Source organism: Dermacentor albipictus, chromosome 5 (assembly GCF_038994185.2).
Source record: "Dermacentor albipictus isolate Rhodes 1998 colony chromosome 5, USDA_Dalb.pri_finalv2, whole genome shotgun sequence".
NCBI lineage: Eukaryota > Metazoa > Arthropoda > Arachnida > Ixodida > Ixodidae > Dermacentor > Dermacentor albipictus.
Window position 1 is genome coordinate 123,214,104 of NC_091825.1, and position 22,978 is coordinate 123,237,081.

The 22,978-nt window shown below is 42.5% G+C and overlaps 3 protein-coding genes across 6 annotated transcripts in view; 2 read left to right on the forward strand and 1 right to left on the reverse strand.

Annotated features, from left to right (window-relative positions):
• The window catches only part of LOC135911640 (organic cation transporter protein-like), a 34,935-nt gene extending 25,598 nt beyond the window's left edge, over positions 1-9,337 (forward strand). Inside the window, exons 8-11 of the mRNA XM_065443983.2 lie at positions 3,989-4,203; positions 7,315-7,499; positions 8,135-8,271; positions 9,159-9,337. Coding sequence (XP_065300055.1) covers positions 3,989-4,203; positions 7,315-7,499; positions 8,135-8,271; positions 9,159-9,222 — 601 coding nt within the window. The 3' untranslated portion in view covers positions 9,223-9,337. The remainder of the gene's footprint in view (positions 1-3,988; positions 4,204-7,314; positions 7,500-8,134; positions 8,272-9,158) is intronic.
• Positions 9,338-9,437: 100 nt separating this feature from the next.
• Positions 9,438-18,662, reverse strand: LOC135911641 (peroxisomal targeting signal 2 receptor-like). The gene is made up of 10 exons (XM_065443984.1): positions 18,229-18,662; positions 17,975-18,150; positions 17,857-17,892; positions 17,690-17,767; positions 17,500-17,608; positions 13,315-13,421; positions 12,405-12,518; positions 12,077-12,132; positions 10,795-10,894; positions 9,438-9,579 (listed from the first exon to the last, which is right to left on the reverse strand). Exons 1-10 carry the CDS (start codon positions 18,341-18,343, stop codon positions 9,511-9,513), a joined length of 960 nt encoding a protein of 319 aa, XP_065300056.1. The 5' UTR covers positions 18,344-18,662; the 3' UTR covers positions 9,438-9,510.
• A 92-nt stretch (positions 18,663-18,754) lies between these two features.
• The window catches only part of LOC135911638 (uncharacterized), a 44,234-nt gene continuing 40,010 nt past the window's right edge, over positions 18,755-22,978 (forward strand). The window contains exons 1-4 of one of the 4 annotated variants that reach the window (XM_065443980.1): positions 18,755-18,886; positions 19,307-19,417; positions 19,505-19,678; positions 20,971-21,074. In XM_065443980.1, the coding sequence (XP_065300052.1) occupies positions 19,375-19,417; positions 19,505-19,678; positions 20,971-21,074 (321 nt within the window). In that variant the 5' untranslated portion in view covers positions 18,755-18,886; positions 19,307-19,374. Of the gene's footprint in view, positions 18,934-19,303; positions 19,418-19,504; positions 19,679-20,970; positions 21,075-22,978 lie in introns of all 4 variants that reach the window. The other 3 variants (XM_065443981.2, XM_065443979.1, XM_065443982.1) reach the window with 3 other exon arrangements.

A 22,978-nucleotide genomic window follows, 5' to 3' on the forward strand; every position in this document is an offset into this window, starting at 1 on the left:
AAAAAATTCACACACAGACACACAATTTTCGCTGTAAACACTATGCACATACACAATATATTTAAATATATACACAGAACAAAGTTTATTATATTTTTAAAGAGGAGGAGGTAGCCGATTAACAATTATTTCTAAAGGTATGGATAGCTTATGCTTATAGAATGAATATGTTGCTGTATGTTCACCTCGCTTCAAAATGCTTTGCGTGCCTTTCTCACCCTGAAAAAAATCTGTAGACTTTATTTACCCCTTTGGCAGAGTCTTTTATCAATGGCGTGTGAAATGCACGTGAATGATATGTGTCTCAGTATATCACTTCTCTTTTCAGTAAGCAAAGTTAACGACTCATTAAAAAAACACTTCTAATAATTTACAACATCTATTAGGGATGGAAACAGCGTCACTTGCATGCAGAGGTCATAAATATATATGGGGTGTTCCAATTAACTATAATGCACCAAGATTTTAAAAAAGAAAGCGATGTGTTACTCGAAGGAAAACTAGTCCATATTGTTTCCAGTACAGTGGAGTAGCTGCCAGTTACTGAGATTTGATTAGGTAATCATAATTATTGAACTCGAGACATACTATCACAATTATCAAAGTGTCAATGAGGCATTCGTAGGCACAACCAAGGGATATCTAACTGCGGTATTTTCAGCAACATACTAAATGCGCAAAAATTTTTTCCGACTGATAAACATACCCTGCAAAATATGGCGAATACCACATGACAGGCCCGCTGTCATGTCTTCCACTTCTGTGGTATCAGCAAGACGGAGCACTAGCACACAACAGCAGCCAAGCACGAAACTGCCTGGATGCGTCTTTTCATGCGCATTAGATTGGATGGCACGGGCCTGTAAATTGGCCGGCCAGGTCACCTGACCTCATATCACTCAATTTCTTTCTTTGGAGTTATGTGAAAGATCATGCTTACATGATCAAGACAGACGTCAGATTAGCTCAAGACAAGGATAACGGATGTCTGCCATAGAATTCGAGCATTGGTCATCAAGAAAGCCACTGAAGATGCAATAAAGATGCGAAAAGCTGCAGGAGGAGACCTATTCGAACAAGTCCTCTCAGTAGCAGCTGGTCTTCAACAGCACTTACGAATTCATAGATAATAAGGGCACATTGAAATTTGATGTATTTTTTTCTGTTTTTTGTGCAGGCGTCCTGACTGCCAATTTGGCTAATTTGGAAGTGATTACTTACTTTCTTGAATGAATTCGTTTTGCCTTTTCTCAACACGTAGGTCACTACCCGGTCTGTTTATATCGCTTTTATTTGATGCCATGAACCTATTTTTGCAGCACGTATACACTCTCATGAAAGCTAAAACCGTCACTTTAATTTGGATGTGGTCCAAAGCAAGTTTCTGGCATGAAATAAAGATGTGCGCGCACTCTGTTGATGCAGTGTAAGCAAAGTCGTGATTTTGAAACTTTATGCCTATTACATTGCTTGTTGCGATCCGTGCGTGGTCAGAGTGGCGCTTTGGCCATGTTATCAAGTGGCTTTTGTTATCAATGGGATCAGTCGGCCTTGAGAGAAGGATAGTAAGTGTGATGTAGAGAGGAAAAAATAGCTGCAAAGCCACGAAACCTTCTGTTGGTGCTCCTTCCATACCATTATCAAGGTGCTGAGCTGTCTGTCAGGGTTTGCGACAGGCAATGCAGTTGCTTTCAATCAGCTTATTTGAGGGCACTGCTTTATAATGCAGGTGGGAGTGCAGTGACACAGTATTTTTTATATTTCGTGAGGTTTGTTTGCTAGTCAGAAAAAATTGCACGCAATTAGTACGTCGCTGAAAACACAGCAGTTGGATGTCATTTGGGTGTGCCTGGGGGCGCCTACAGATGCCTCATTGATACTTTGATAATTAGGACAGTACTTTTCGAACTAGATACTTAATTGCAATTGTCAAATTAAATTTCAGGAACGAAAAATTTACTGGCAGCTACTCCACTGTACTGGAAACAATATGCACTAGGTTTTCTTCAAGTAATGCAACTGCTCTTTCTTTGTCTTGGTGCATGATAGTTGGGGCACACTGTATAATTCACTCGGTAACATAAATTTGGTAAAAAAACGGCAACAAGCCAGATTCACTCAATCAGAATCAACAGCAGTTATGCACAGGAGCGCTTATACTCGGACTCGCAGAAAAAGAAAAAAAGAAGACAGAGAGAGGCTGCATTTTCACTGGAAAGGCAAAGCAGTATTAATGTTAGCCAAATATGCAATGTTAGCGAAGTAAGGAAGATTACACCACCGAGAGACGTCAGATTCTTGGTGGTGGGAGAGGACTCGGACCGTGAAATTGAACTGTCTCCTACTATGAGGTCTTTTAAATTCTCACATAAGGTCTTCATTTAGTGAACAATTCTTCAAGGTTACATTAAATTTTGTTCAAATGCAAGAAATATATGGGGTTCGGAAAGCCTCCCCCCACCCACCCCCTCTTTGTAAAAATGAAAACTTTCCGCCTATGACAACGAATATAACATGCAGTTATGCCAAGAGCAAAAGGTGGACAAAGATCTACCAAGCACCATTGTTGACATTTAGACAGAGGTGAAAACTCGTACTAACAGTACTAACGTACGGGGCAGAAACCTGGAGGCTTGCGAAGAGGGTTCTACTTAAATTGAGGACAACGCAATGAGCTATGGAAAGAAGAATGATGGGTGTAACATTAAGGTATAAGAAAAGAGCAGATTGGGCGAGGGAACAAATGCGAGTTAATGACATCTTAGTTGAAATCAAAAAAAAGAAATGGGCATGGGCAAGACATGTAATGAGGAGGAAAGATAACAACTGATGGTCATTAAGGGTTACGGACTGGATTCCAACAAAAGGGAAGCGTAGCAGGGGGCAGCAAAAAGTTAGGTGGGCGGATGAGATTAAGAAGTTTGCAGGGACAACATGGCCACAATTAGTACATGACCGGGGTAGTTGGAGAAGTATGGGAGAGGCCTTTGCCCTGCAGTGGGCGTTACCAGGATGATGATGATGATGATAAAAACTCGTCTGCAATTACTACAGCTCTGCTCTGGTAAACAGGAAAAAAAAAGTATGTGATGTGAAACACATGGATAGATAGATAGATAGATAAACTTTATAAAAAGAATAATCAGAAAACCGCTAATGTTCGGGGCCCTTAGTCCAGGGCTCCGCTGGCTCTTGCCATCTTCTCAGCTCTCTTTATCAGCTTGAGCTGGTCGTCGAGGGCCGAGCTGGACAGCATGAACAGAGCATTCTAGCACATCTGTAATCATCTGTGTGTTTTCAGGGTTTGATCCTTGTGCCGTATTGTAGTGGAATTGATTACGCTGTAAAGAGAATTATGAACGGACCCCTGAAGTGAAATTCTGATGCGGCTGTTAACAGCACTAGCTGTTTCCCTGCTTGGATATTGCAACAAGTTGTTTATAAGGCTCGTTGCTTTGGTAGACCAATGCTAGATCAAAGTACGTTGTGGTTGCAAAGTTCAGTTTCAGTGACACATTATTTTTTGCTGCCTTTAAACTGGATATGCTTGTCCTATAGTTAGTGTGTCCTTCTAGCTCACAGCAAATTAGTCACATTGTTTGCAAAACAGATGCCGCATTCATTTCCATTAAAATTACTCTGCGATTTTTTAATATTACCTTGAAACTGCACCTGGTGCTTGTTTTGGAAAAGCTTAACTACAAAGGCATACAGGTCACATTATTAAAGGCAGTGCGCAGTTATGCCACAGCGGCAATATTAGGTTAAATGGAATAAGCCTGCACCACGATTCTTTAGTAAACTACCGTTAATTTTTAAAGATTTTTCAGGATTGGTGAAAAACCATTTAGGCAAACTCCACAAATCTAACTGAAGCTAGTATGCAGGTTGTGTAAAGCATCTACGTAATTTCGTGTCCCTTCACCTGCATTACCACAGGTGTGAAATTGCCGATCAGTCAGTCCTGTATCTTCTCAAATTTTTTCAGGTTAGTAAATGCTATGGTCTACTATGGCCTTAGCCTCAGTGCGGACACGCTTGGTGGCACAACATTCCACAGCTTTGGGCTCTTGGCACTGATCGAGATTCCCGGGGTGCTGCTGGCTGTTGTGGCGCTGCAATGGTGTGGCCGGCGCGTTGTGCTCTCCACCTTTCTGTTGCTGGCTGGACTCTTCTGTGTCATCGTACCCTTTATCCCAGAAGGTGCAGTCACAACTTATCACCTTTGGACATTCAAGCTGTTGAACAAACGATACTATCGTGGGCAAATAAAATGCAGACAAAAAGTTATAGCGATCGTGGTAAAGGTGCCGACAAAGATGACAGATCGGGATGAGTGGAGAGGAAGCAGACAGAGATGGGGACCATGGCAGCTTATTAACAGTAAACAGTCCAAGAAGTGACTCTTGTGTTGGAACTTTATACCTGGCGCAGCTGGCCACAGCAATCGCACCATCTGGGTAACCTTCCAGTTTGCACAATGGAACAGCCATCTCCTCATCACAGGTTATACCTTAGATGGCAAAGGCTGTTTACGTAACGGAGGAGCTTTACCAGGATCACTACAAAATTGCAAAGCAGGACCTCTCAAATAAGTAATAATTTGAGGGTGCACTTTCCCACTGCGATGTATATATTGCTCAGATTGTGATCTATATTGCAAAGTTGTATATATTGCTGAGATTGTGCGGGCTCCTAATTTAAGCCTACGAGCTGAAACTCTAGCATACAAGCTTAAATTGCGCTGTATCACGTAAATGAAAAATACATTAAATAATGCATTCTAGTTGGCCTAAACTTGCTCGCATTTTATTTGTTTGCAATAGCAATGCAAAAATAAACAACCTATGCTTTTAGAGTCCTGCAGCATTGTACACTCCGACACATAAACTGTTGTAGTTTAAGAAATGAGGTAGGATAGACACGTTGCATAATAAGTTTGCATAGCTTCACATTTTTGTGAGCTAGTGAGCTGCCTCTAGACCGAAAATACTGCCCTGCGTACTTCCTATGCTATCTTACACTAGCATGTAGAAGCTGAAGGCCCTTCCACTCATTGCACTTTTTTCACCTTGTTACTTTCTGTGAAGAAAGCTTCGTTTTTTTTGTTTTTTTTTCACAGTCACCACTGTCTAAGTTTAACCTTACGTTATCAATTTCGTATACACTAGCGGTTCTTTTTTACCTCCCGAGGCCCAGCAATGGAGCATTTGTCCAATATATTGGACATCAGAAAGCTTGGCACAGCAGCCAGAGAAACACTGCTGACCCAACGAAAAGCTGTCTTTTGGTTTGTTCTGGAACGTGCTACCATCTGGAGGCTACGATGCCTGTGTGCTTCTTTCCCGCCAAAGCAGGAGCTTTTAAAATGACAGAATAGGAGCTCCACCAAAGAGTAAGCCGTTACTACAGCACTCATCGCAGAAGCAAGTGTTTATGGGTACTTATATAAGCACCAATGTGTTTTCAAGCATTTCTTAGCATTTGCTACGACTGAAGGAGCATGTAGAAACTAATATCTGGGCGCCAAGTGCAATAGCAGTCTTTCGATATCGGTAATGTCCAATATATTGGACATTGCCGTGCTCACTACCAAGGTCTCAAAATGCTACAAAATGTGGTTTTATGTTTTTTCTAGCAGCCAAAATTGTGTAATCTCTAAACATGGAAAAAAATCTGTGACAAAAAACGTACTTCGAGCCTTGGGAGGCTACAGTGGTACAGCTTTATATAAATTTGTTGAAGTTGTTACTCCCATATGGTGATCTTGTCGGTTGATATCCTCAAAGCACTAAAAATACTGAAGAAGTATCACCTCTGTATTTCTAAACATTCCTAAATGCGACACTCTACCTCGAACCCAAGAGGCATGGAGTAGCACCACCAATTGGCTGAAGTGGACACTACTAGTACTACTCAAAAACACTCTTCAGTGATTTTCAAGCTAAATTTCATTATTGGGCACGTTTGGCATCTGCTTCAAGGCACTAGAGTGGACATCCGTTTCTTTTTAAGTGGCACTGGCCAACACTTCTATGGCTAAATCACATGCATAAACACGAATATCCAAAAAGGTGTGCATGAGGACAGCTGCCATAATAGCTCAATGGTGGAGCATCACACATGCAGTGTGGAAAATGTGTTTGGCTTCCACCAGCGGCAATCTTCTTTTACAGCGAAGCTGTTAACCTCTAGTTGGTCGGGATTTTTCACGGTGGCATCCTCATGCTAAAAGACTTTCCGCAGTTGAAGCAAAAAGTGTATACATTCTTTGGTATCATGCATACAACATACAGTACAGCATTCGTTTCAATGAAGAACAAGCATCTAACCCACATAATTGATAAAGCACTCCTGCTAACAATGCAAAGCATGTAGCGCTCCCGGCATACGTTTCTCGGTAAAGATTACTGCTACGCAAGCCGACGCAGTGGCGGCAGCTTGCGACGTGGGGAGTGACGTCGCTACCCTTTCATATATAAAAGAACCAGCCTAGCTACTGATTTCGTTGTTGTTGCAGCACCGCTACGGGTAGGACTCCCGAGGAGCAGTGTGAATACAAGAAGTGGCAAAGGGAAAAGAAATCGCAATACGTTCAGCGGGAGCACGCTGCCAAAATTCGTTCCCAAGAGGCTCAGTGAAAGCGCCAAGCCAGGGAGGACCCAATTGTTCTTGCTCAAGAGGCTTTAATGTTGGTGACTTCAACGTTGACATTGTGAAACCTGATAAGGAGTGCTTCCTGTTGTCTGCCAGGGACAACTCTGGACTCGCATGATATGACGACGCCAATCAACCAACCACGCTATGTACAGATGGTGTTTGAATTTGGTCTTGGCCACGAATGTAGCTAAAATGGTCATGCGACCCATTATGGTATACCACAGTGACCACAATGCGATTGTCACTACCATTACTCTAAAGCAATAATGCATGGCATACTCCCTTCAGCAGTTGTGGTGGTGATGTTCAACAGCTTCGCTGGAGATCCAGTTTCGGAGGGCCAGGATGACAAGTCAATTTTTTTGCTACTCATTTCTACATTTCAATTAAATAAAAACAGTTAATTACCTCTATGCTTTCAACTGGCTTGTCTACTCGATCTATGCAGTTGTAATTAACAAAGAAATTCAGCCCCTCGACTACCCTTATCTTTCTTGCTCGTCCAATAGAGCATTATAAATTATAAGGATCTACTTCAGTCTGTGGTGTCCTATGCTTGATGGTGTGGAGGAAAAAGCTTGAGTCAAGGCCCGTGTATGAATATTGAGATCAGTGTTGTAAATCTGCTCATAATCGCTCTTGTTTATCAACCAGATGTGCCGTGGCTGTCCACTACACTGGTCACTGTCGGGAAGTGTTGCATCACGGCATCCTTTGCGGTCATCTACCTGTATTCAGCCGAAGTCTTCCCCACTTCTCATCGTAATACAGCCATCGGAATTGGAAGTATGAGTGCTCGCTTAGGCACTGTTGCATCTCCATTCATTGCATCTGACTTGGTGAGCACATTACTGTTCCTAATGATTCAAAAGAAAAAGACAGCCAATTTTTAAATCGGCAATAGTGAAATTTTCTGCAATGCAGAAAAAAGTGCATCCATGTAAATGCCATCTTAAATACAGACGGTAAGCAGAGAACCACGCATTACACTTCAAGCAAGCATTCACCTTGGGTAGCGATAAATATATATGTGTAACAGACGCACACTTTTACATTGTGGAAAACTAGACAGAGGTGTCGGGCTTCCTTATTGCACTCCATTTCGAGTGCTAGCATTAGCACCCGTGCATTGCTTCTTCTATGATGCAAACAGTACTGGTATATTATGGTGTTTTACTGGGGTAATATCAATCAGTTTCATGAGATTTTGCGACTAGGCACCAGACACGTGAACGTATACGATTGCTCAAGAATACCGTTTCCACTAAGCCTTCCTTCACACATTGCTACAGTAGAAGCCTGTGAAGTATCACTGTGAAAAAAAAAAAAAAATACTACCCAGAATATTCGGTGTAATTGGAAGACATTACCCTTGCGCCATAACATTCGCTGCTGTAGGTACATAAAGCCCACCCATTATCATGTAACAAAGAATCTTCTATGCCTGCAACAAAACTACTGTTACTCTTATTAGGGTAAGCTGCACCCGATGATGCCCATGATAGTTTTGGGAGCCCTGTCTCTTGTGGCGGGCATCTTCACCTTGGCTCTACCTGAAACTAGGGGCATGAGGCTCCCAGAAACCATACAGGAGGCAGAGAACCTTGGCACGTGAGTATAACAGTGTCCACTTTGGACCGGTATTACAGCATGTGCCGTTGTAATGAAATGGTGTTTGCCTGCACTTGTATCATTTACAGCTGTAGAGCTATTACACAGTAATCCTTGGCTTCAAATGACTTGCTGGCATAGGCCACGAACAGTATCAACTAGTGTTTTGCTACCCAAAAGTACCGTGACAGTTGCGCGAACCATGTACAGGTGATGTGTTGTGAGCTGCCCGTCGTCATAGTTTCGCTGTCGTGCCAGTGTCATCAGGCCAGTTACGCAGTTGACTTCCGTTATTTCGTCTCTGACGGGACCAACAAAACTGATCAAATTAAGATGCAGAAAAAATGCCAAAACACACTCCTATTCATTTAGAAAGGCCCCAAATCAAACGCACTTCTTTCTGCATGTCTAAATTAGAATAGCATAAAAATTATATTAAAGCTCCTAAACAAAGTAGAAATCCAACTCGCACCTGCTATTTTACCAAGAAATGTTGTTGCACAATGACAGCCGGCTCTCTAGTCAGTTTCGCCACAAGATTTTTGAAATGCATAAGCATTTAAAGAAGCAGAACACCATGTCCAGAAAGTCGCTGCAGAGAGTTCATGAACTTGGATGTTTTACATTTCTGTCCAAATAGTTTCAGAATAGTTCTTCAGTATTAAATTTTGTGAAGTGGAAGGATCATATGTTCGTCATAACGGTGGTGCAAATAGTTTGTGGTATCGTGTTTTTGCAAATTGTGGGCACACATCTAAAGATGTCCCAAACATGGTCGTTTTCTTTGCTGGTACAACTGTGTAGCCAATATAAGGTGGTTTGAGCAGGTGCCTGTACACTGCTTCTCACCTTGTACCTCTTTTGTTTTCTTTTTTTACCTTTTTCAGACCTTACTATCTTAGCACAGAAGAAGAAAGGACATCTCTCATCGACCATTCATCCTATGACTGATCACTCCATCATTTTTTTTTCCTGCGATTTCAATATTCTGCTGCGAAAATTGTCATCATACAAGACATAATTTAAACGATCTCTTTTTGCCAGTGACAAGGCAACGCTCGCAACATTTTACGTGTTTTGTTTCTTCATTTTCGGGTGTGCAGCTACAGTACACCCAAAATTCGTATCAGCATGCTGAGAGAGCAGCAGCATGTATGACATGGCAGTTTATTTAATACTGTACCATAGTTTATTCATTGACTTGTTCTGACACCAGGTGTGTGTTCTTTTTTTTTCTCTTCACTGGGGTTTGTGACTGTCGGGAAGTTGAGAGATGCAGATGGTCTGGTCCCAGCTGCAGTCGGCTATCTATAAAAGTACGGACACGATTATTGCGAGGTATGAACATTCCTTGTCCAATATGACATAATGAGAATGCTAATAAACAATTACCATGTAACTGCCTATGAGTGTCTTCAACTCATCAGGACGAGTTTTACTTCATAATTTGCACATGCTTGTTGAATACTAACAGTATGTCAACATTTGGCAGTAAACTGCATGCATGCTTACATTATTCTATTGGAATGAACATGCTATTTCATATTTCCATTCTCAGCTTTAGAAATTCAAATTGTTAAGACTGTTCTGAACATAAAGAAAAATAAACTCTTTACAGTGAATGACTTGGGTAAATCATGTATGCTTCTAAATGTGCCATAACAGGTCAGTTCAACCAATTCACAAAGCTCGCTGCCGTTCATTTCATTGGTGCAACAATGGCACCCTCCAGTTTCAATAAGTGCAGGGTTGGTTCAGGATTTTTCTGCACTCTCTACCGATGGTGCAGCTGCGAAGCATTAGTGCATCAGCTGGCACCTCGGCATTCATTTCGAGTGTTGCACCGTGCCTGCATCACTGACGTCGAGCTGCACAATTTCTGAAATTCTCTCGCTCTGCTTTGGTTCAGAGTGGGGCAGGCAAATCGAGCAGACCTACTACTTGTCTTGAACGCATCTAACATCCCGTTGGAAGTGCAGTGCTTCCTTTTTATTTAGCATAGGAAAGTCTGACGCTGCAAACATTGAACTGTTGTAGAATTTGTGGTTAGTACACGGATTTTTGTTATTGTGGGTTATGTTGTTTTCAAGCATTAGAATTTTGCCAACTAAACTGATGTTTGAAATGTGGAGATATGGTGATATTCTGAACACGATGAAAAGGTAGAAAAGATTCAATGACTAATCGCTGCTACTCACATACAGTTACTGCAAGCAGTCGAAGCACATTTGAAATCGTGAGGTTAAAAAAAATGCTACGCAGTTTCGACACTAGTGGCTCGCATGCTTTTGCAAAATTTTGGTACACCTTAAAAAGATTAAGCAAACACAAGCCTTTATGGGTGTTACTTTTGAGTTGGCTGAACAACTCGCAAGTCTACGTAAGTGCAGAGCCACATTATTCTTCGAGACAAGAAATTCGTTCAAAACGAATGTCGCTCGGCAATCTATTAGTGGGTTTGCAATGTCAAGGCCTTGCCATTGATAAAATTGCTCAATACATGAAATGAAAAACACAAGCTACCTGGTTTTGTACATGAAGATTGAAGTCCAATCCATATGTGAACTCCTTGTGGTTCTTCAGAATAAGAAGGGCTTCATTGGACTCCTTCCAATCCCAAAGTCTGGCAATATGAATTTACAGCAAGTTCACAATTTAGTCAACGCAACCAAGCAGTCTGAAACGTGTTGCACATCTCTGCAGTGTGCCGAAACAAAAAGACCATCGCTGCAACCAAAAGGAGACTGAAGCCTTTGGACATCTTGGCAGTGTAACAAAATAAGGCATTTATTGAAAAGTCAGCAAACACTATTTACGGAGCAGCTTTTATCTGTAAATACACAAAGTAGCTAATGGCAAAGGGCAAAAAAAAAAAGAATTCACATGTCATTGCTATGTTCCAAAGCAAGGCGTATACAGTAAAAGCTCGTTAATTCGAACCGCAAGGGGAAGCCGCTTCAGTTCGAACTAACGAAAGTGAAGGAGAGCAACAGTACACTGCGATTTGGAAGCAGTAGGGAATGTCAGAAATTTGGCGTGTCAGAAAGTGATGGCGTGTGCCCATGGCACACGCCATCTTCAAGTCGAAGCTCTGGGTCCGACTGTGCCACACCACCGATGTCTACCGAAACGAACGTTAGCCGAGGCTTAACACCATCACAATGAATCGCGACGGCCGATACCTCCTAAGCTGAAAACAGAGGTACACAACCGATGAAGACTGGCGAGACAAAGACGCCGAACATGTGAAGGTGGCGATGGCCCTGGTTCGTTGGTTCCTGATTGCAAGCGCAGCTGCGACGTACTTGATTCGCTGTGTTTTGGTGTTTGCCGTGCCATCTCCGCACAGCATTAGCAGCTGTACAAGATTTGCAAAGCCTCCGAGATTCGCAACGGGCAAGAAGTCTCGGAGGTTACGTAGAACGGAGAGGCGGCAGCCGCCGCTGCCTTCTGGCTGACCCCGCGTCGGTTAGATTTTTTTCCGACTTTGCCTTCTCTCGCCGTTCTCTCCGTTTAGGAGGCAATACAACCTTGTGTGTAGGCAGTAGGCGCGTTTCTCTGACCGTGTGCCAGGCGAGCGTAGTTTGAATTATCCGTGAGGGAACCTTCTCGCGTTCGAATTAACGGACTTTTTTATAGATAGACTTCTGTGGAGCTTGGCCGGACCAAATCGTACAGTTCGAATTATCCATAAATTCGAATTATTGAAGTTCGAATTAACGAGCTTTCACTGTATTCAGAGAGCAGCACTTTTGTTTTAATCCAGCAGTGACGTGAAGCTGCAATGGCCATATTTCAAGCTTACCTGGTTGAAAAGTCGTATGAAGCTGAAGCCAAGATCGATCCACTGTGTGGCGAAAACTGCAATGCATGCACTTTTTGTCACAAGAAGTAAATACTATGGGGTGCAGAAAAACTCTCATTGTTCAGAAGAATGCCTATCAATATGCATTAAAAAAAATGCAGTTAAGGCTGAATGGGCATGTTTACACATTGAGAGAGCAGCCAGATCATTTCGCCCATTTTTCTGCAAACTTTTACAAAACTTCACAGGCTCGTCTATAATCTTATTGCAAGGACGAGATACCTTTCACTTTAAAAACAGCAGAGTACTTTGGATTATGGTGTCATACCTTCACTTTCCGAACAGCGTAGCCATGGCCACGAAGCTCAAATAATGGTCTGGCTGCATTCCGCAAGTCCCAACCCCGGATCAAGTTGTCAATGCCACCTGTTGCCAGGATGTGCTGTTGATAAAAGTGTGGAGAGAAATTGGGTATACAAACGGCACTTTATGTTCAGCTTGCCACAACAGGATGTGCGTTGTCAAGCAAACAACACTACAAATCCAAAGTCTGAACTATTACCTACTTGCTGTAGCCATCGTACCTGGAACTCGATCGTACTGGTGCTTAATCGGGAAAAACGTCAGACATACTGTTAGGCTTTCAATTTATCTGTATGTCATCTTGAAAGAATTTTCAGAACTGATAACGCTACCAGCTGCCATGACGTGCCATGGTCATAACCATGAAGCAGAACAAAGTATACCCTAGTCCAAAGGGAAAACAGTGGAATACATTGCAGCACAAACTGCACACTGCGAAAACTAAATTGTGCACCAATTCCATTGTCATCTTCCACCAAGAAAGGAAAAACAGTTGACAGCAGCAGTACATTTATTTATATACTTGCTCAGCAAGAAACAGTGCGCACACAAAAAATCGGGAGTGAATTGGTTTTCTTAATACTGCTTGTTTGCTTACAAAATTAAGCCATGTTTCAACTAGTACTTTATTCTGTGTGTAGTGTTCTAACCCTGCCTTTCATGACCAGCATAATCGAACATATTTACTAGTGCTATGCAAATTTGGAATCCACACAAGCATGTCGCCTTGCAACTCATGGTTGCTGGATAAACGTGAAGCAAATGAATGTGCAGTTGGGAAGCGCGCAACTTTTATTACAAAACTCAACTTGAGTACTGCAATATTATAAGAAAAAAAACAAGCTTGAAACAGATAAGGTATCTTTCCAGACTACCTGTTCATACTTGGACCAATCACAACTGAGTATTTCACAACTGTGCGCCGGTATGGCAGCCAGTGGCGCAGGCTGCTGGAGATTCCACAAGCAGAGTGATCCATCTCCTGCATGCACGAGAGGAGAATGTCAGAATAGCAAGAAAGTTGTTGGTAACTGGAATCTTGAAACCTATATAGCTCAGCACATTCATTTTGCTATGTAGAGCAAGTGCTCAACTGTGGAAGTCGAAATATATTTTGAGATCTCTGCAGTGCTGCAAAACCGTTCCCTGCCCCTACTGAGTTGCACAGTGGTGTAGCTAATTGCAGGATGAAGCACAGTGGACTACGAGCAAATATGAATAGAACTTTCAAACTGAGGCGTGCAACCACTGTTTGACTGGTTTCCTACTCTTCTATGAAAACATCATTCAAGTAATCAAACCAATTTTCTTATGAATGTTCAGACAAATGGAATTGACTAAAATGCCCCTTCAGCTGTACTGCATGCCAATGGTCCCTGATCACACAGTAAATTTGCAACTATAAGATAAATGAAGTGCTAGTTTTCATAAAGCAGTGCATACCACCTTGCAAGAAAAGGAGCGAGATATGTCGCAAGGATTATAATGTTGCCGCATCGGCAATGGTAGACAAACTTGTATGCAAATTTTCAGCAGCATTCACATGCACACTTATATTTTACTCAAAAAATTTTCACAAATGTATAGGACTCCTTAAGAATATGTTACAATGCCTGTCGTTTTAGTAGTACTTTGTGGTCTTAGAATAGTCATAAATCAAGATGAAACAAAATTTAAGTTCCCTTAGAGTTTGCTTTTAGCAGAGCCTACCATACACATAATAAGGAACCGCTTACAAACTAGAATACCCATGTTTATTAATGCAAAAGCATTACAAGTCCCATGAGGCAGAAAATCTGGTGTAATAAAGCAATGGTATGAAAAGTGGCCAACAGTGCAAAGAGTAAAAACACATTAAAAAAGAAGGCTTGGATTGACATCGCATTTCTTGGGGAAGTCCCTGTAAACAAAGTACATTAATGCCTTTGAAAAGCAAACTTGGTAAATTTCAGTCTGGGTGGGAATTGAACCTGAGCATCCAGGGTGCGAGACGATAACACTTCCCCGACGCCACAGTAGCTCCGCGGTTCTGGCCGAGTAAATGTTGGCCTAGTGCATGCATCATAGGGCGTGTGACGGTGTAGCCAAAGGGGAGGAAGTAACGTCATCAGCATCTTGTATGACCTCAGTAGTAATAAAGATGGTATAACAATGTTAATAGTAATTATCGTTAATTAATGTGAATAAGGTGAAGTACAGCGACGTAAAGTGAATTAAATTCAACAAAGATTTGACATTTCTAGTGCCAAGGGTAGCGCTGCAAACCAATACAACTGAGGATGAAGAGGCCAGTCATCTCTAAAAGGACAACGACAGTTTTGAGCTACAGCAGGCTGTTATACTACCTTCTCAACTGCATCTTTTCATCTAACAATGGACAAAATAGGGCCAAGAGGGACCTACGATTCCATATCAAATCACTGTGTACAAAGACATATAGTACCAGAAACTACGTAATGTAAAGTGAACTTACTTTGTGGCAATAACAAGGGAGCCTAGAGAGACTTGTCAAGAACTAGGAAAATGATAAAACTACATTCTTTTATTAAAAGGTTACATAGGCAGCGTCTTTGCAAACAGACTGGACAACTTCTCATCATGTAAATAATAAGCCTTTCAAGGAGTTTGCACCCATATGGTTGCGCCAACTAACTGTGAATCAATGATTCAAAATATTTGCAAGTTGTGTACACCCACTGCAGTGGTTATTGCATTCTGCTGCAGAGCACGAGAGAAAGAGAGAGAGGTAGAGAAACACAACAAAGGAAAGGCAGGGAGGTTAACCAGACGCATGTCTGGTTTGCTGCCCTGCACTGGGGGAAGGGGATATAGGGATGAAAAGAAAGAGAGTGAGTGAGAGAGCACAGTTTCATGCACATTTGAAGGTGTGCACAGAGTTGACAAACGGTCACCAAGACCTGTTTACTTGAGATACCGCATTAACACTTCCATGGCTTTCTGTGCTATCAGTGCGTATGCCCAAGGTCCAGGGATCTTCATATCCGAAAATGGTCTACAGTCCAGCTAGTTCAATGCTGTCAAGACAGGTTCATGCACAACATCAAGCTGGGGACAGAGGCACAAAATGTGTTCAATCATTTTTGTAGTTCCACAAGAGTGTATCCATTTTGGGGATGCTCGATTATCACACGTCCCCTGATGTTGCTTTCCCTGCACGGCTCTCACATCTCCTGGAATCTGGCTTCTTCCCTTAACTAAGCGGGAGTGGCATTCGTTGTGGTTGCAGCATATTACGAGAGATGCTGCAAGTGTTGCGCTGCTAATGCCACCTAATGGCGTGGTTGGACGGGCACGGCAGAGAGTCGGCTCTTCCTCTTGGAGTTGGCAAGCGGCGCAGACCTTACGCGCGCATGCTTCGCAGGGCACTAAAATCAACACGATTGTCTGAACGTGCCACCATTCACGTGACTGTACATGCGAATAGACGTTGATGTCTAGCACAGGGGCAAACGTATTCGCTCGCTATCCGGTTGCAGTGAGTCGACATGTTCCGTGGATGGCAATTCGGCTAGCAGGCATTAGAGTATGAAAGGTGCAATAAATGCCCTTGTGAGTGCTTGCACTACTGTGTTGTCATTCCGCCATACCACGGGCATATCCCCCATTCCAATACAGAACGAGCAGGCCCGAGAGGCCAAACAGCAATGTTGCCTGAGAGTGGGAAACTTCTTATGGCAGTTGTAGCTTTAGGGATGGATCAAATTATGAAGCTGACCTTGGGTGGTTGGGAGAAGACCAATATTTGGGTGTCATAGCTTTAGCCCATGGAATGAAGTTTTCTTGCAGTGTCAGTTCTGGATAAAGGGATTGGAACTGGTTGGGCTCCTACATGGGTGGCTTCATTGGCGAGGCTATTACTAGCAATGCTGCTATGTCCAGGCAGCCACGAAGGTGTGGGTTCGAATCCCAGCCGCAGTGGCCATATTCTGATGGCACATGGAATGCAAAAATATATATGTATGGTTGTGTTGCTAAAGTGGCACACACAGGGACACAGAAACTTGAAATGGACATGTGTCTGTTAAGCGTTTACATGTCCCCAAATGTGCCACCTTAGCTGTGTAAACAACGATACAAATACAGTCGTACCATACCAACTAGCCCCTGTTGAAGCACTGCAGAATGCAAAAATGCTTGCATACAGTGCTTCGAGTACACGTTATGCAACCCCATAGGGTCAAAATTATTTTGGAATCTTCTGCTAGAGTTTCCCGCAGAATTCTGGGTTGCATATCGGCAGCCCTGCAAGGCTTCATTCTGACTACATTTTTACCTTGAGCATGGAGTGCCTAAGTGATTGAGGAAAGCCTGAATATAGAAGTGCTGGTTTGTGTTTCGTAGCTAGAAGCACTCTTTTTTTTAATTACTTTTTTTAATTACTTATCTTTAGTGGGGGGGTCTATCAGGATGAGCTTTCTGGGCGGCCTCCAAAGAGGCAGGGTTCATTGATAACTTCACTGAGAAGAGGAATCCACGTATAGAGGCCAGATGGCATTCTTCCTTTCAATTTTGAAAGGAATGCAGGGGTGCTACTGTGAATGAATTTTTGTTTGTTTGAAAGAGGGCTTTCCTGGGCAGCCAACTTTTTCATCTTTGCAAATCGATTGTTTTGCTATTGCTCAGCTAGAGGATGTTGTACTATTGCACCTTGTGTATCCACGGAAATATGATCAGTATGGCCAATCAGAGTTCTCATGAGGGCTGATAAAAAATGCCAGGAACTAATGTGGGATGGCGTCATGCCGCCTGAATTGGGTTGTGGGAGCTTTGTTTTCCATCAGCTTTAGTGTGTTCATTTCTCCCACATTTGGCTCCCTACATGGCGCCAGCATATGCACTGCACAAGCTGTTTGTGCACAAGTATTTTCATGCCTGAAAGAAAGCTGATGTTACAATATTTCATAAAGAGGCTTTTTTTTTTTTACTCTTCTGCTCTCTAGAAGAGGCAATGAATGATTAAAGCTGGGATGACTAGTCCTCGCAGGGTTAAGATTAATTCTGTTATCATAACAGAGTAGCTTTTCGGAAAGGCAGCTTACCCGCAACGGAAGCAAACAGTCCTGGAATGCGCGGAGACCAAGCGACCGCATAGACTTTGTTTGTGTGACCAGTGAAAGTTGACAGGAGGTTGCCCGCTTCCGGGTCCCACTGCAGGATTAAAATTTCAAGTAAGCACCGATCTATTCCCGTAGCAGCGATCGAGCCAGAAAGTTTGTATTAAATATTTACCACTTTGACAAGATGATCCCAGGAACCTGACAAGAGAAGTTGTTCTTGACGTGTTTGGCTCCAGTCAATGGAATATACCTACAGAGGAAATATTGCGAGGTGTTCAATATTGCGCTTAGTGCACAAGCGAATACAGAAATGCAGGAAAGGTGGCAATTTCCACTTACTTCTTTGGTGTGCCCTTTCAGTATTAGCCGTGGTACCTGTAAGGCAGGTTTTACTTTATATTACATGCGGACACCAGCCTCACAATGAACATCTCAAATAATAAAGTAGTGCCCTCACATTGGCGCGGTTCAATGCGATGAATATTATGTTCCCATCGGCGCCAGCTCCGATGACAACATCCTCCTCCAGCTCGCTCCATGTAACGTCGTAGAGGCCGTAGGGCCATTCGAAAGCTTTCACCAACCGAATCGGCGTTCCCGGCACATAATCGAGGATAAAGAGAGTTCCCCGTCCTTACAAAAGGAAAAGTAAATCGTTTAAATTTTGTGCAAAAAGCAGGCGCATTGCGGGAAGTGACGGTGTCACTCTACCTTGAATGCCGTAGTTCTGCGCTGTCGCGCAGGCGAAGATGGTCGGGTTGAACGGAGAGTACCGCACGGAGTAGCCGTGGCGATTGGTCGTAGCGTACCTCTCTTGCTGGATCATTGCGCGCGTTGCCTCTCTTTAAGCGCGCACAGGACACGAACCGTCGATTAACATCGCAAGGCGCGCGATGATCTCGGCAACAGCAGCAAGATGATGTTTTGGATAGTAGCGCGGTTCTCACAACTTATGCTTTCATTCACCGCACTGCGTTTCCAGCTGTTTTGGTGACCATCAGAGAGACGTTGGTTAGTGTCAAATGCGACGTAGCGACCACTGCGCGTTCCGTAATCCTTCCCAAACTCTGTCCTGAACTATGCAGGGCGGGTACCCTTTCCTCGAAATTTGCTCGGAACAGGTAAAAACTGCGATGGTGGTCGTTTACCTGTGTTTACTGTAAACACCGCTAGAGGGGGGTACACCGAAAGCCGCTTTATTTGGCTTTTGGCTCACGGAGTGGATTGGGGACATCCGTTCGTGCTTTTACGCGCGTTTCCAGCCGCTTGGCTTAGCAGTCAGCCCGCTGTGCTTTCGGTTGGTGTTTTGTGAAACATGCGAGTTTTAAAGGTTTTGCGCCGACGGTGACCTTCAATTTGCGGAAATGGAGTGAGAACAGAGCCCCAATTTCAATGTTACAACGAACAAGTTCTATAGTTAAGTCACGATTTCTTCCGAATGACTTACGAAGTTCTCAGCATTGTCGCAATTACGCACGTCATATGCTGACCTGAGGCGGGAACACCCGTTTTGTTGACTCTTCGTCGTCTACTAACGCTTTTGATGCTGTTGCAACAGAAATTCTTTATACTTAAGGACACTAAGGACGTGCACACGGTGCAGCAGCGTGTGTGCATAATGAGGTTGTACACTGATTGTACAATGCGACCAGCCTTGATCCTAGGTGCACTGAGCGTGCCTTCGTGACATGTGCTCAGTGTTGTCGTCTATTTTATTGTATTTCAATCCGTCAAGTTTTGTACCATGTGAACGTATGTTTTAATCACTCTTATTTCTTGTCCCCAGCAGGGCGTCTAAGTTCTGATCAGCTTCTGTTGTCGAGTTTGCGGGATTCACGCACGATAACACCAGTCACCATGGACTACTTGATGCCATCTGAAATCGCCCGCTTGGTTCTTGGTGGGTAGCGTTCTGTCGCAGACCTCGTTCAAGAGTGCGGGCTATAGCACGCGCTGCTATGTTTTCTTTCATTTTTTATGTTCTTAGGTTACCTGAAATCTACAGGGTGTCACGCCACTTGGGAGACTTTTTTGAGAGAAAGCCCTGACCTAAAGGAATACGCGGAATATGTGCGGAGGGGCAGGGAGTACCCGACCAGCATCGGTGGCAAGAACCTTATGCAACTTCTTGATGCTGGCTTTCAAATTACACAAACCCATGGTATGCTGGTGGTCTTGCACATCGTTTTCTATCATTATGCTTGCATTTCTTTGTGCAAATCTTCATTGACATATAGTAAGTGCTCAATTGCCTTATTTTTGAACTACAGTTTTCTTTAGTATTCGTACTTTGAATTGCCCGTTGTGAACTTCCCCACTGGCATATTGCGCTTGGCATGTATATAGCAATAGTAGTAGTAGAGTAGCATTCATTTCTGCATTGGCAGTAAAACTGCCCTGACCAAACTGCAGTTGAAGGGCAAACTAGCTATTGTGATCTCTTTCTTATCTGTTGCAAAAAGAAAGTGTGGTAATTGATTCATGGTTTTTAACATCTTAAATCAACATGGGAGCTTTGAGAGACTGATCTTTACAATAATTTTCACCATCTGCAATTCCTTTATGTGCATCTAAGTTCTGTACGAGTGTTCTTGCATTATGCTTCGATCAGACAAAAGGAGGGTGAGGGAAATTTGAAGTGATAATAGTAGTCCCATGTAATTTCCATGCAAAATGAACATTGAAAAATTGTTCGCCTGTAAAAACATCTATTAAGCTGACAGATGGTGCACTGACACATAGTTTCATATTCACATGGCATTGTGTACACTTTATCATTACCTTAACCTTAACGTCACCACTTTGCCTCTCAATGATAGGTCAATGCAATCTTATCATTAGAGGCAATAAGGAATGGTACATCCGTAACTTCAGTGCTTTAGTTCATTGCTGTGTATTGTTGACATGCCTTCACTTCATTCAGTTCGCATGTTGTTTTTCCTGCCATTTTGGAACTGTCTTTGCTGTATGTTGCTGTCATGGCAGGAAATATTTGTGTTCGGTATCAGCTAATCAAATTCAGGAGGAGTAACTAAACATGTTTTAGTTGCACTGCAATAGAAATTGCAGTGTTTTTGCGGAGCACTTGGGGAGTAGGATCATTGCTGGCTTCTGAAATGCAGAGCATTATGAGTTAGTGCATGCATATGGTTTGCAAACCAGTGGCAGGTGAATTGCGCTGAACTTGTAGTAGTGAAAGATTGCTTGTCAAACTCTTAAAAGAACTAGCCCTGACACATCAAATGTGCAGCAGAACAGTACTGCAGGCTTTTTGTGCTGAAAGTAGTTATTCCTTTTATCAAGGAATTGCTATGGATTGCTGGTGACTATCACCTATCAGCAGCTTGATGCATTACTGATTTTAGTAACAGCATTTGTGGCTCAATCATGCAAGTGCAGCTTTTAATGTTGTTCCTTTCACTCTCTCTTTCTCTTGCTGAAATCCACTTTCAGGTGCAAGTGCTTCCTCAGTGGAGCTTGTGCCAAATCTTCAAAATTTATCAGCTCAATTGAATGATGTTTTAGCATGTTTGCAGTCTACACAAGCAGAAAACAATGTGAGTGTGCTTTTTAGATTCCTTTTACTTCATGAAAATCAGATCCATGCTTTGTACATATTGTTGTGGACAGCTGTAGTGAGCATGTCTCTTTTGTACTATTATGTCAATGGGGGAGTTTTTCCTAATCATAAATCACAAGCAACGCTCCAACCATAGAGTTCCTCACTATATTACCTAGAGAGAAATATAGTGCTGCTGCGCTGTGGCATGCATGGGAATGCCGGTATATTTTGACTTCGGATTGGCATTGTCCTCAGAGTGCCAAAACACCTAGAAGGTGCTGCCTGGCAAGCACCGTTCTGTCTCTCATAGTGATTTATTTTACACTAAAACAGCATCTAAAAAGCTCTTTTAGCTTTATTGCTTGACAAAAACATGTTTTCTTTATTTCTGAGAACTTCTTTTGGGTGTACAATTATATGAAACGTAAAACGTATCAGTGGGCCGCTAAAGTTGGAAGACAGCCCAACAAGATTCACGTTCACTTTGGAACAGTTTGTCATCTGTTCTTGCTTTTCTTGGCTTGGTTATGCATTGTAGGGGAGCAAGCTTCATTGGAAGATGTAATATTGAATTAAGTTTATTTCGACATACGTAGATGGTACAGGATGTCCACGAGGCGCGGCAAATGGAGGCAACAATGCCTCGTGACAGGGCCTTCACCTCGGGATCACACATCGTGACAGCAGGTCGGCATGACAAAATACTGCACTACATTGAGATATCAAAGCAATCAGTGAAAATTCAGCAATACATGCTGTTTGACATATGACAAATTATCCTATGATTTGACATTATATATTGATTACATCATTCTAACTCATGGAAACAATGATGTAGAAAATCATTCAAATTGCACTTGCTCAAGACAAAAAAAAAGGTACAATTCTAAGCAAAAGAGGCAGGAGAAGAAAGCATCGATTTCATTCTTTTCTTAAATTGAGAAAGGGTTTTTCAATCTTTTATGCAGTTGATCATTAAAGGATATGTGTTACAGAGTGTAACTATTTGGTTGTCTATGATCTGAGTACCATAATTTGTGCGTGACTTCGACCAAACCATAGATACAGTGCGCAAGTTATGGGTAAGGTTCGTGTTTAAGTACTTAGTGCAGAAGGATGTAAAATCATGCTTAATGTTATGAAAAATAAGTATAGCCAATGAGAAACTCTAAAGTTGATAGTATGGCAGTACCTTAACTGCGTCGTACAGGGATTCCTTGGTAATAGGTGCGGAACGGAATACCGTCTTCAACGCCCTGAACTGAAGTGAGAAAAGGCGGTCTGAATCTTATTTGTTACATGTGCCCCAAACTAGCTGACAGTACATAAAATAGGAGTGAACTACGGAAAAATAAATCTGCTTTCTCATATGCAAAGGTAAAAGATATTTTACTCGTTGCAGCAAACCAATAGACCTAGATGCTTTCAGACGAACCTGATCCACGTGATCCGTCCATGTTAAGACATATTTGACACAGCCGTCCAGGAAGCGGCAAGAATTTGTGGGTAATCGATTGGCATTATAGATCTGTAGTTGAACGTGATGATTCAAGGACTTGTTTTTGGGGCGGAAAATAATATATTGTTTTCTTTATATTTAAGTCAAGTTCGCTGCTATTTAATCAGATCTGTAGCTGACTCGGCCACTGATTTGCATGTTGTTCAAGTGAGTGAATGAAATGGGTGAATGAAAACCTTTTATGAAGATTTTACTTCATGAACACATTATTTGTGTATCCATATCTACGTTTTAGATGAAGCCTCTTACAACAAAAGCCAACACAAGCCTCGCAGACACATATACTGTAATTCACATGATGGCACATCGCCCTTTAGGAAAGCCCCATAGACGGTGGCACCAATTTCCTTCTAGCTGTTATAGTAGTAAGAAACTCTATG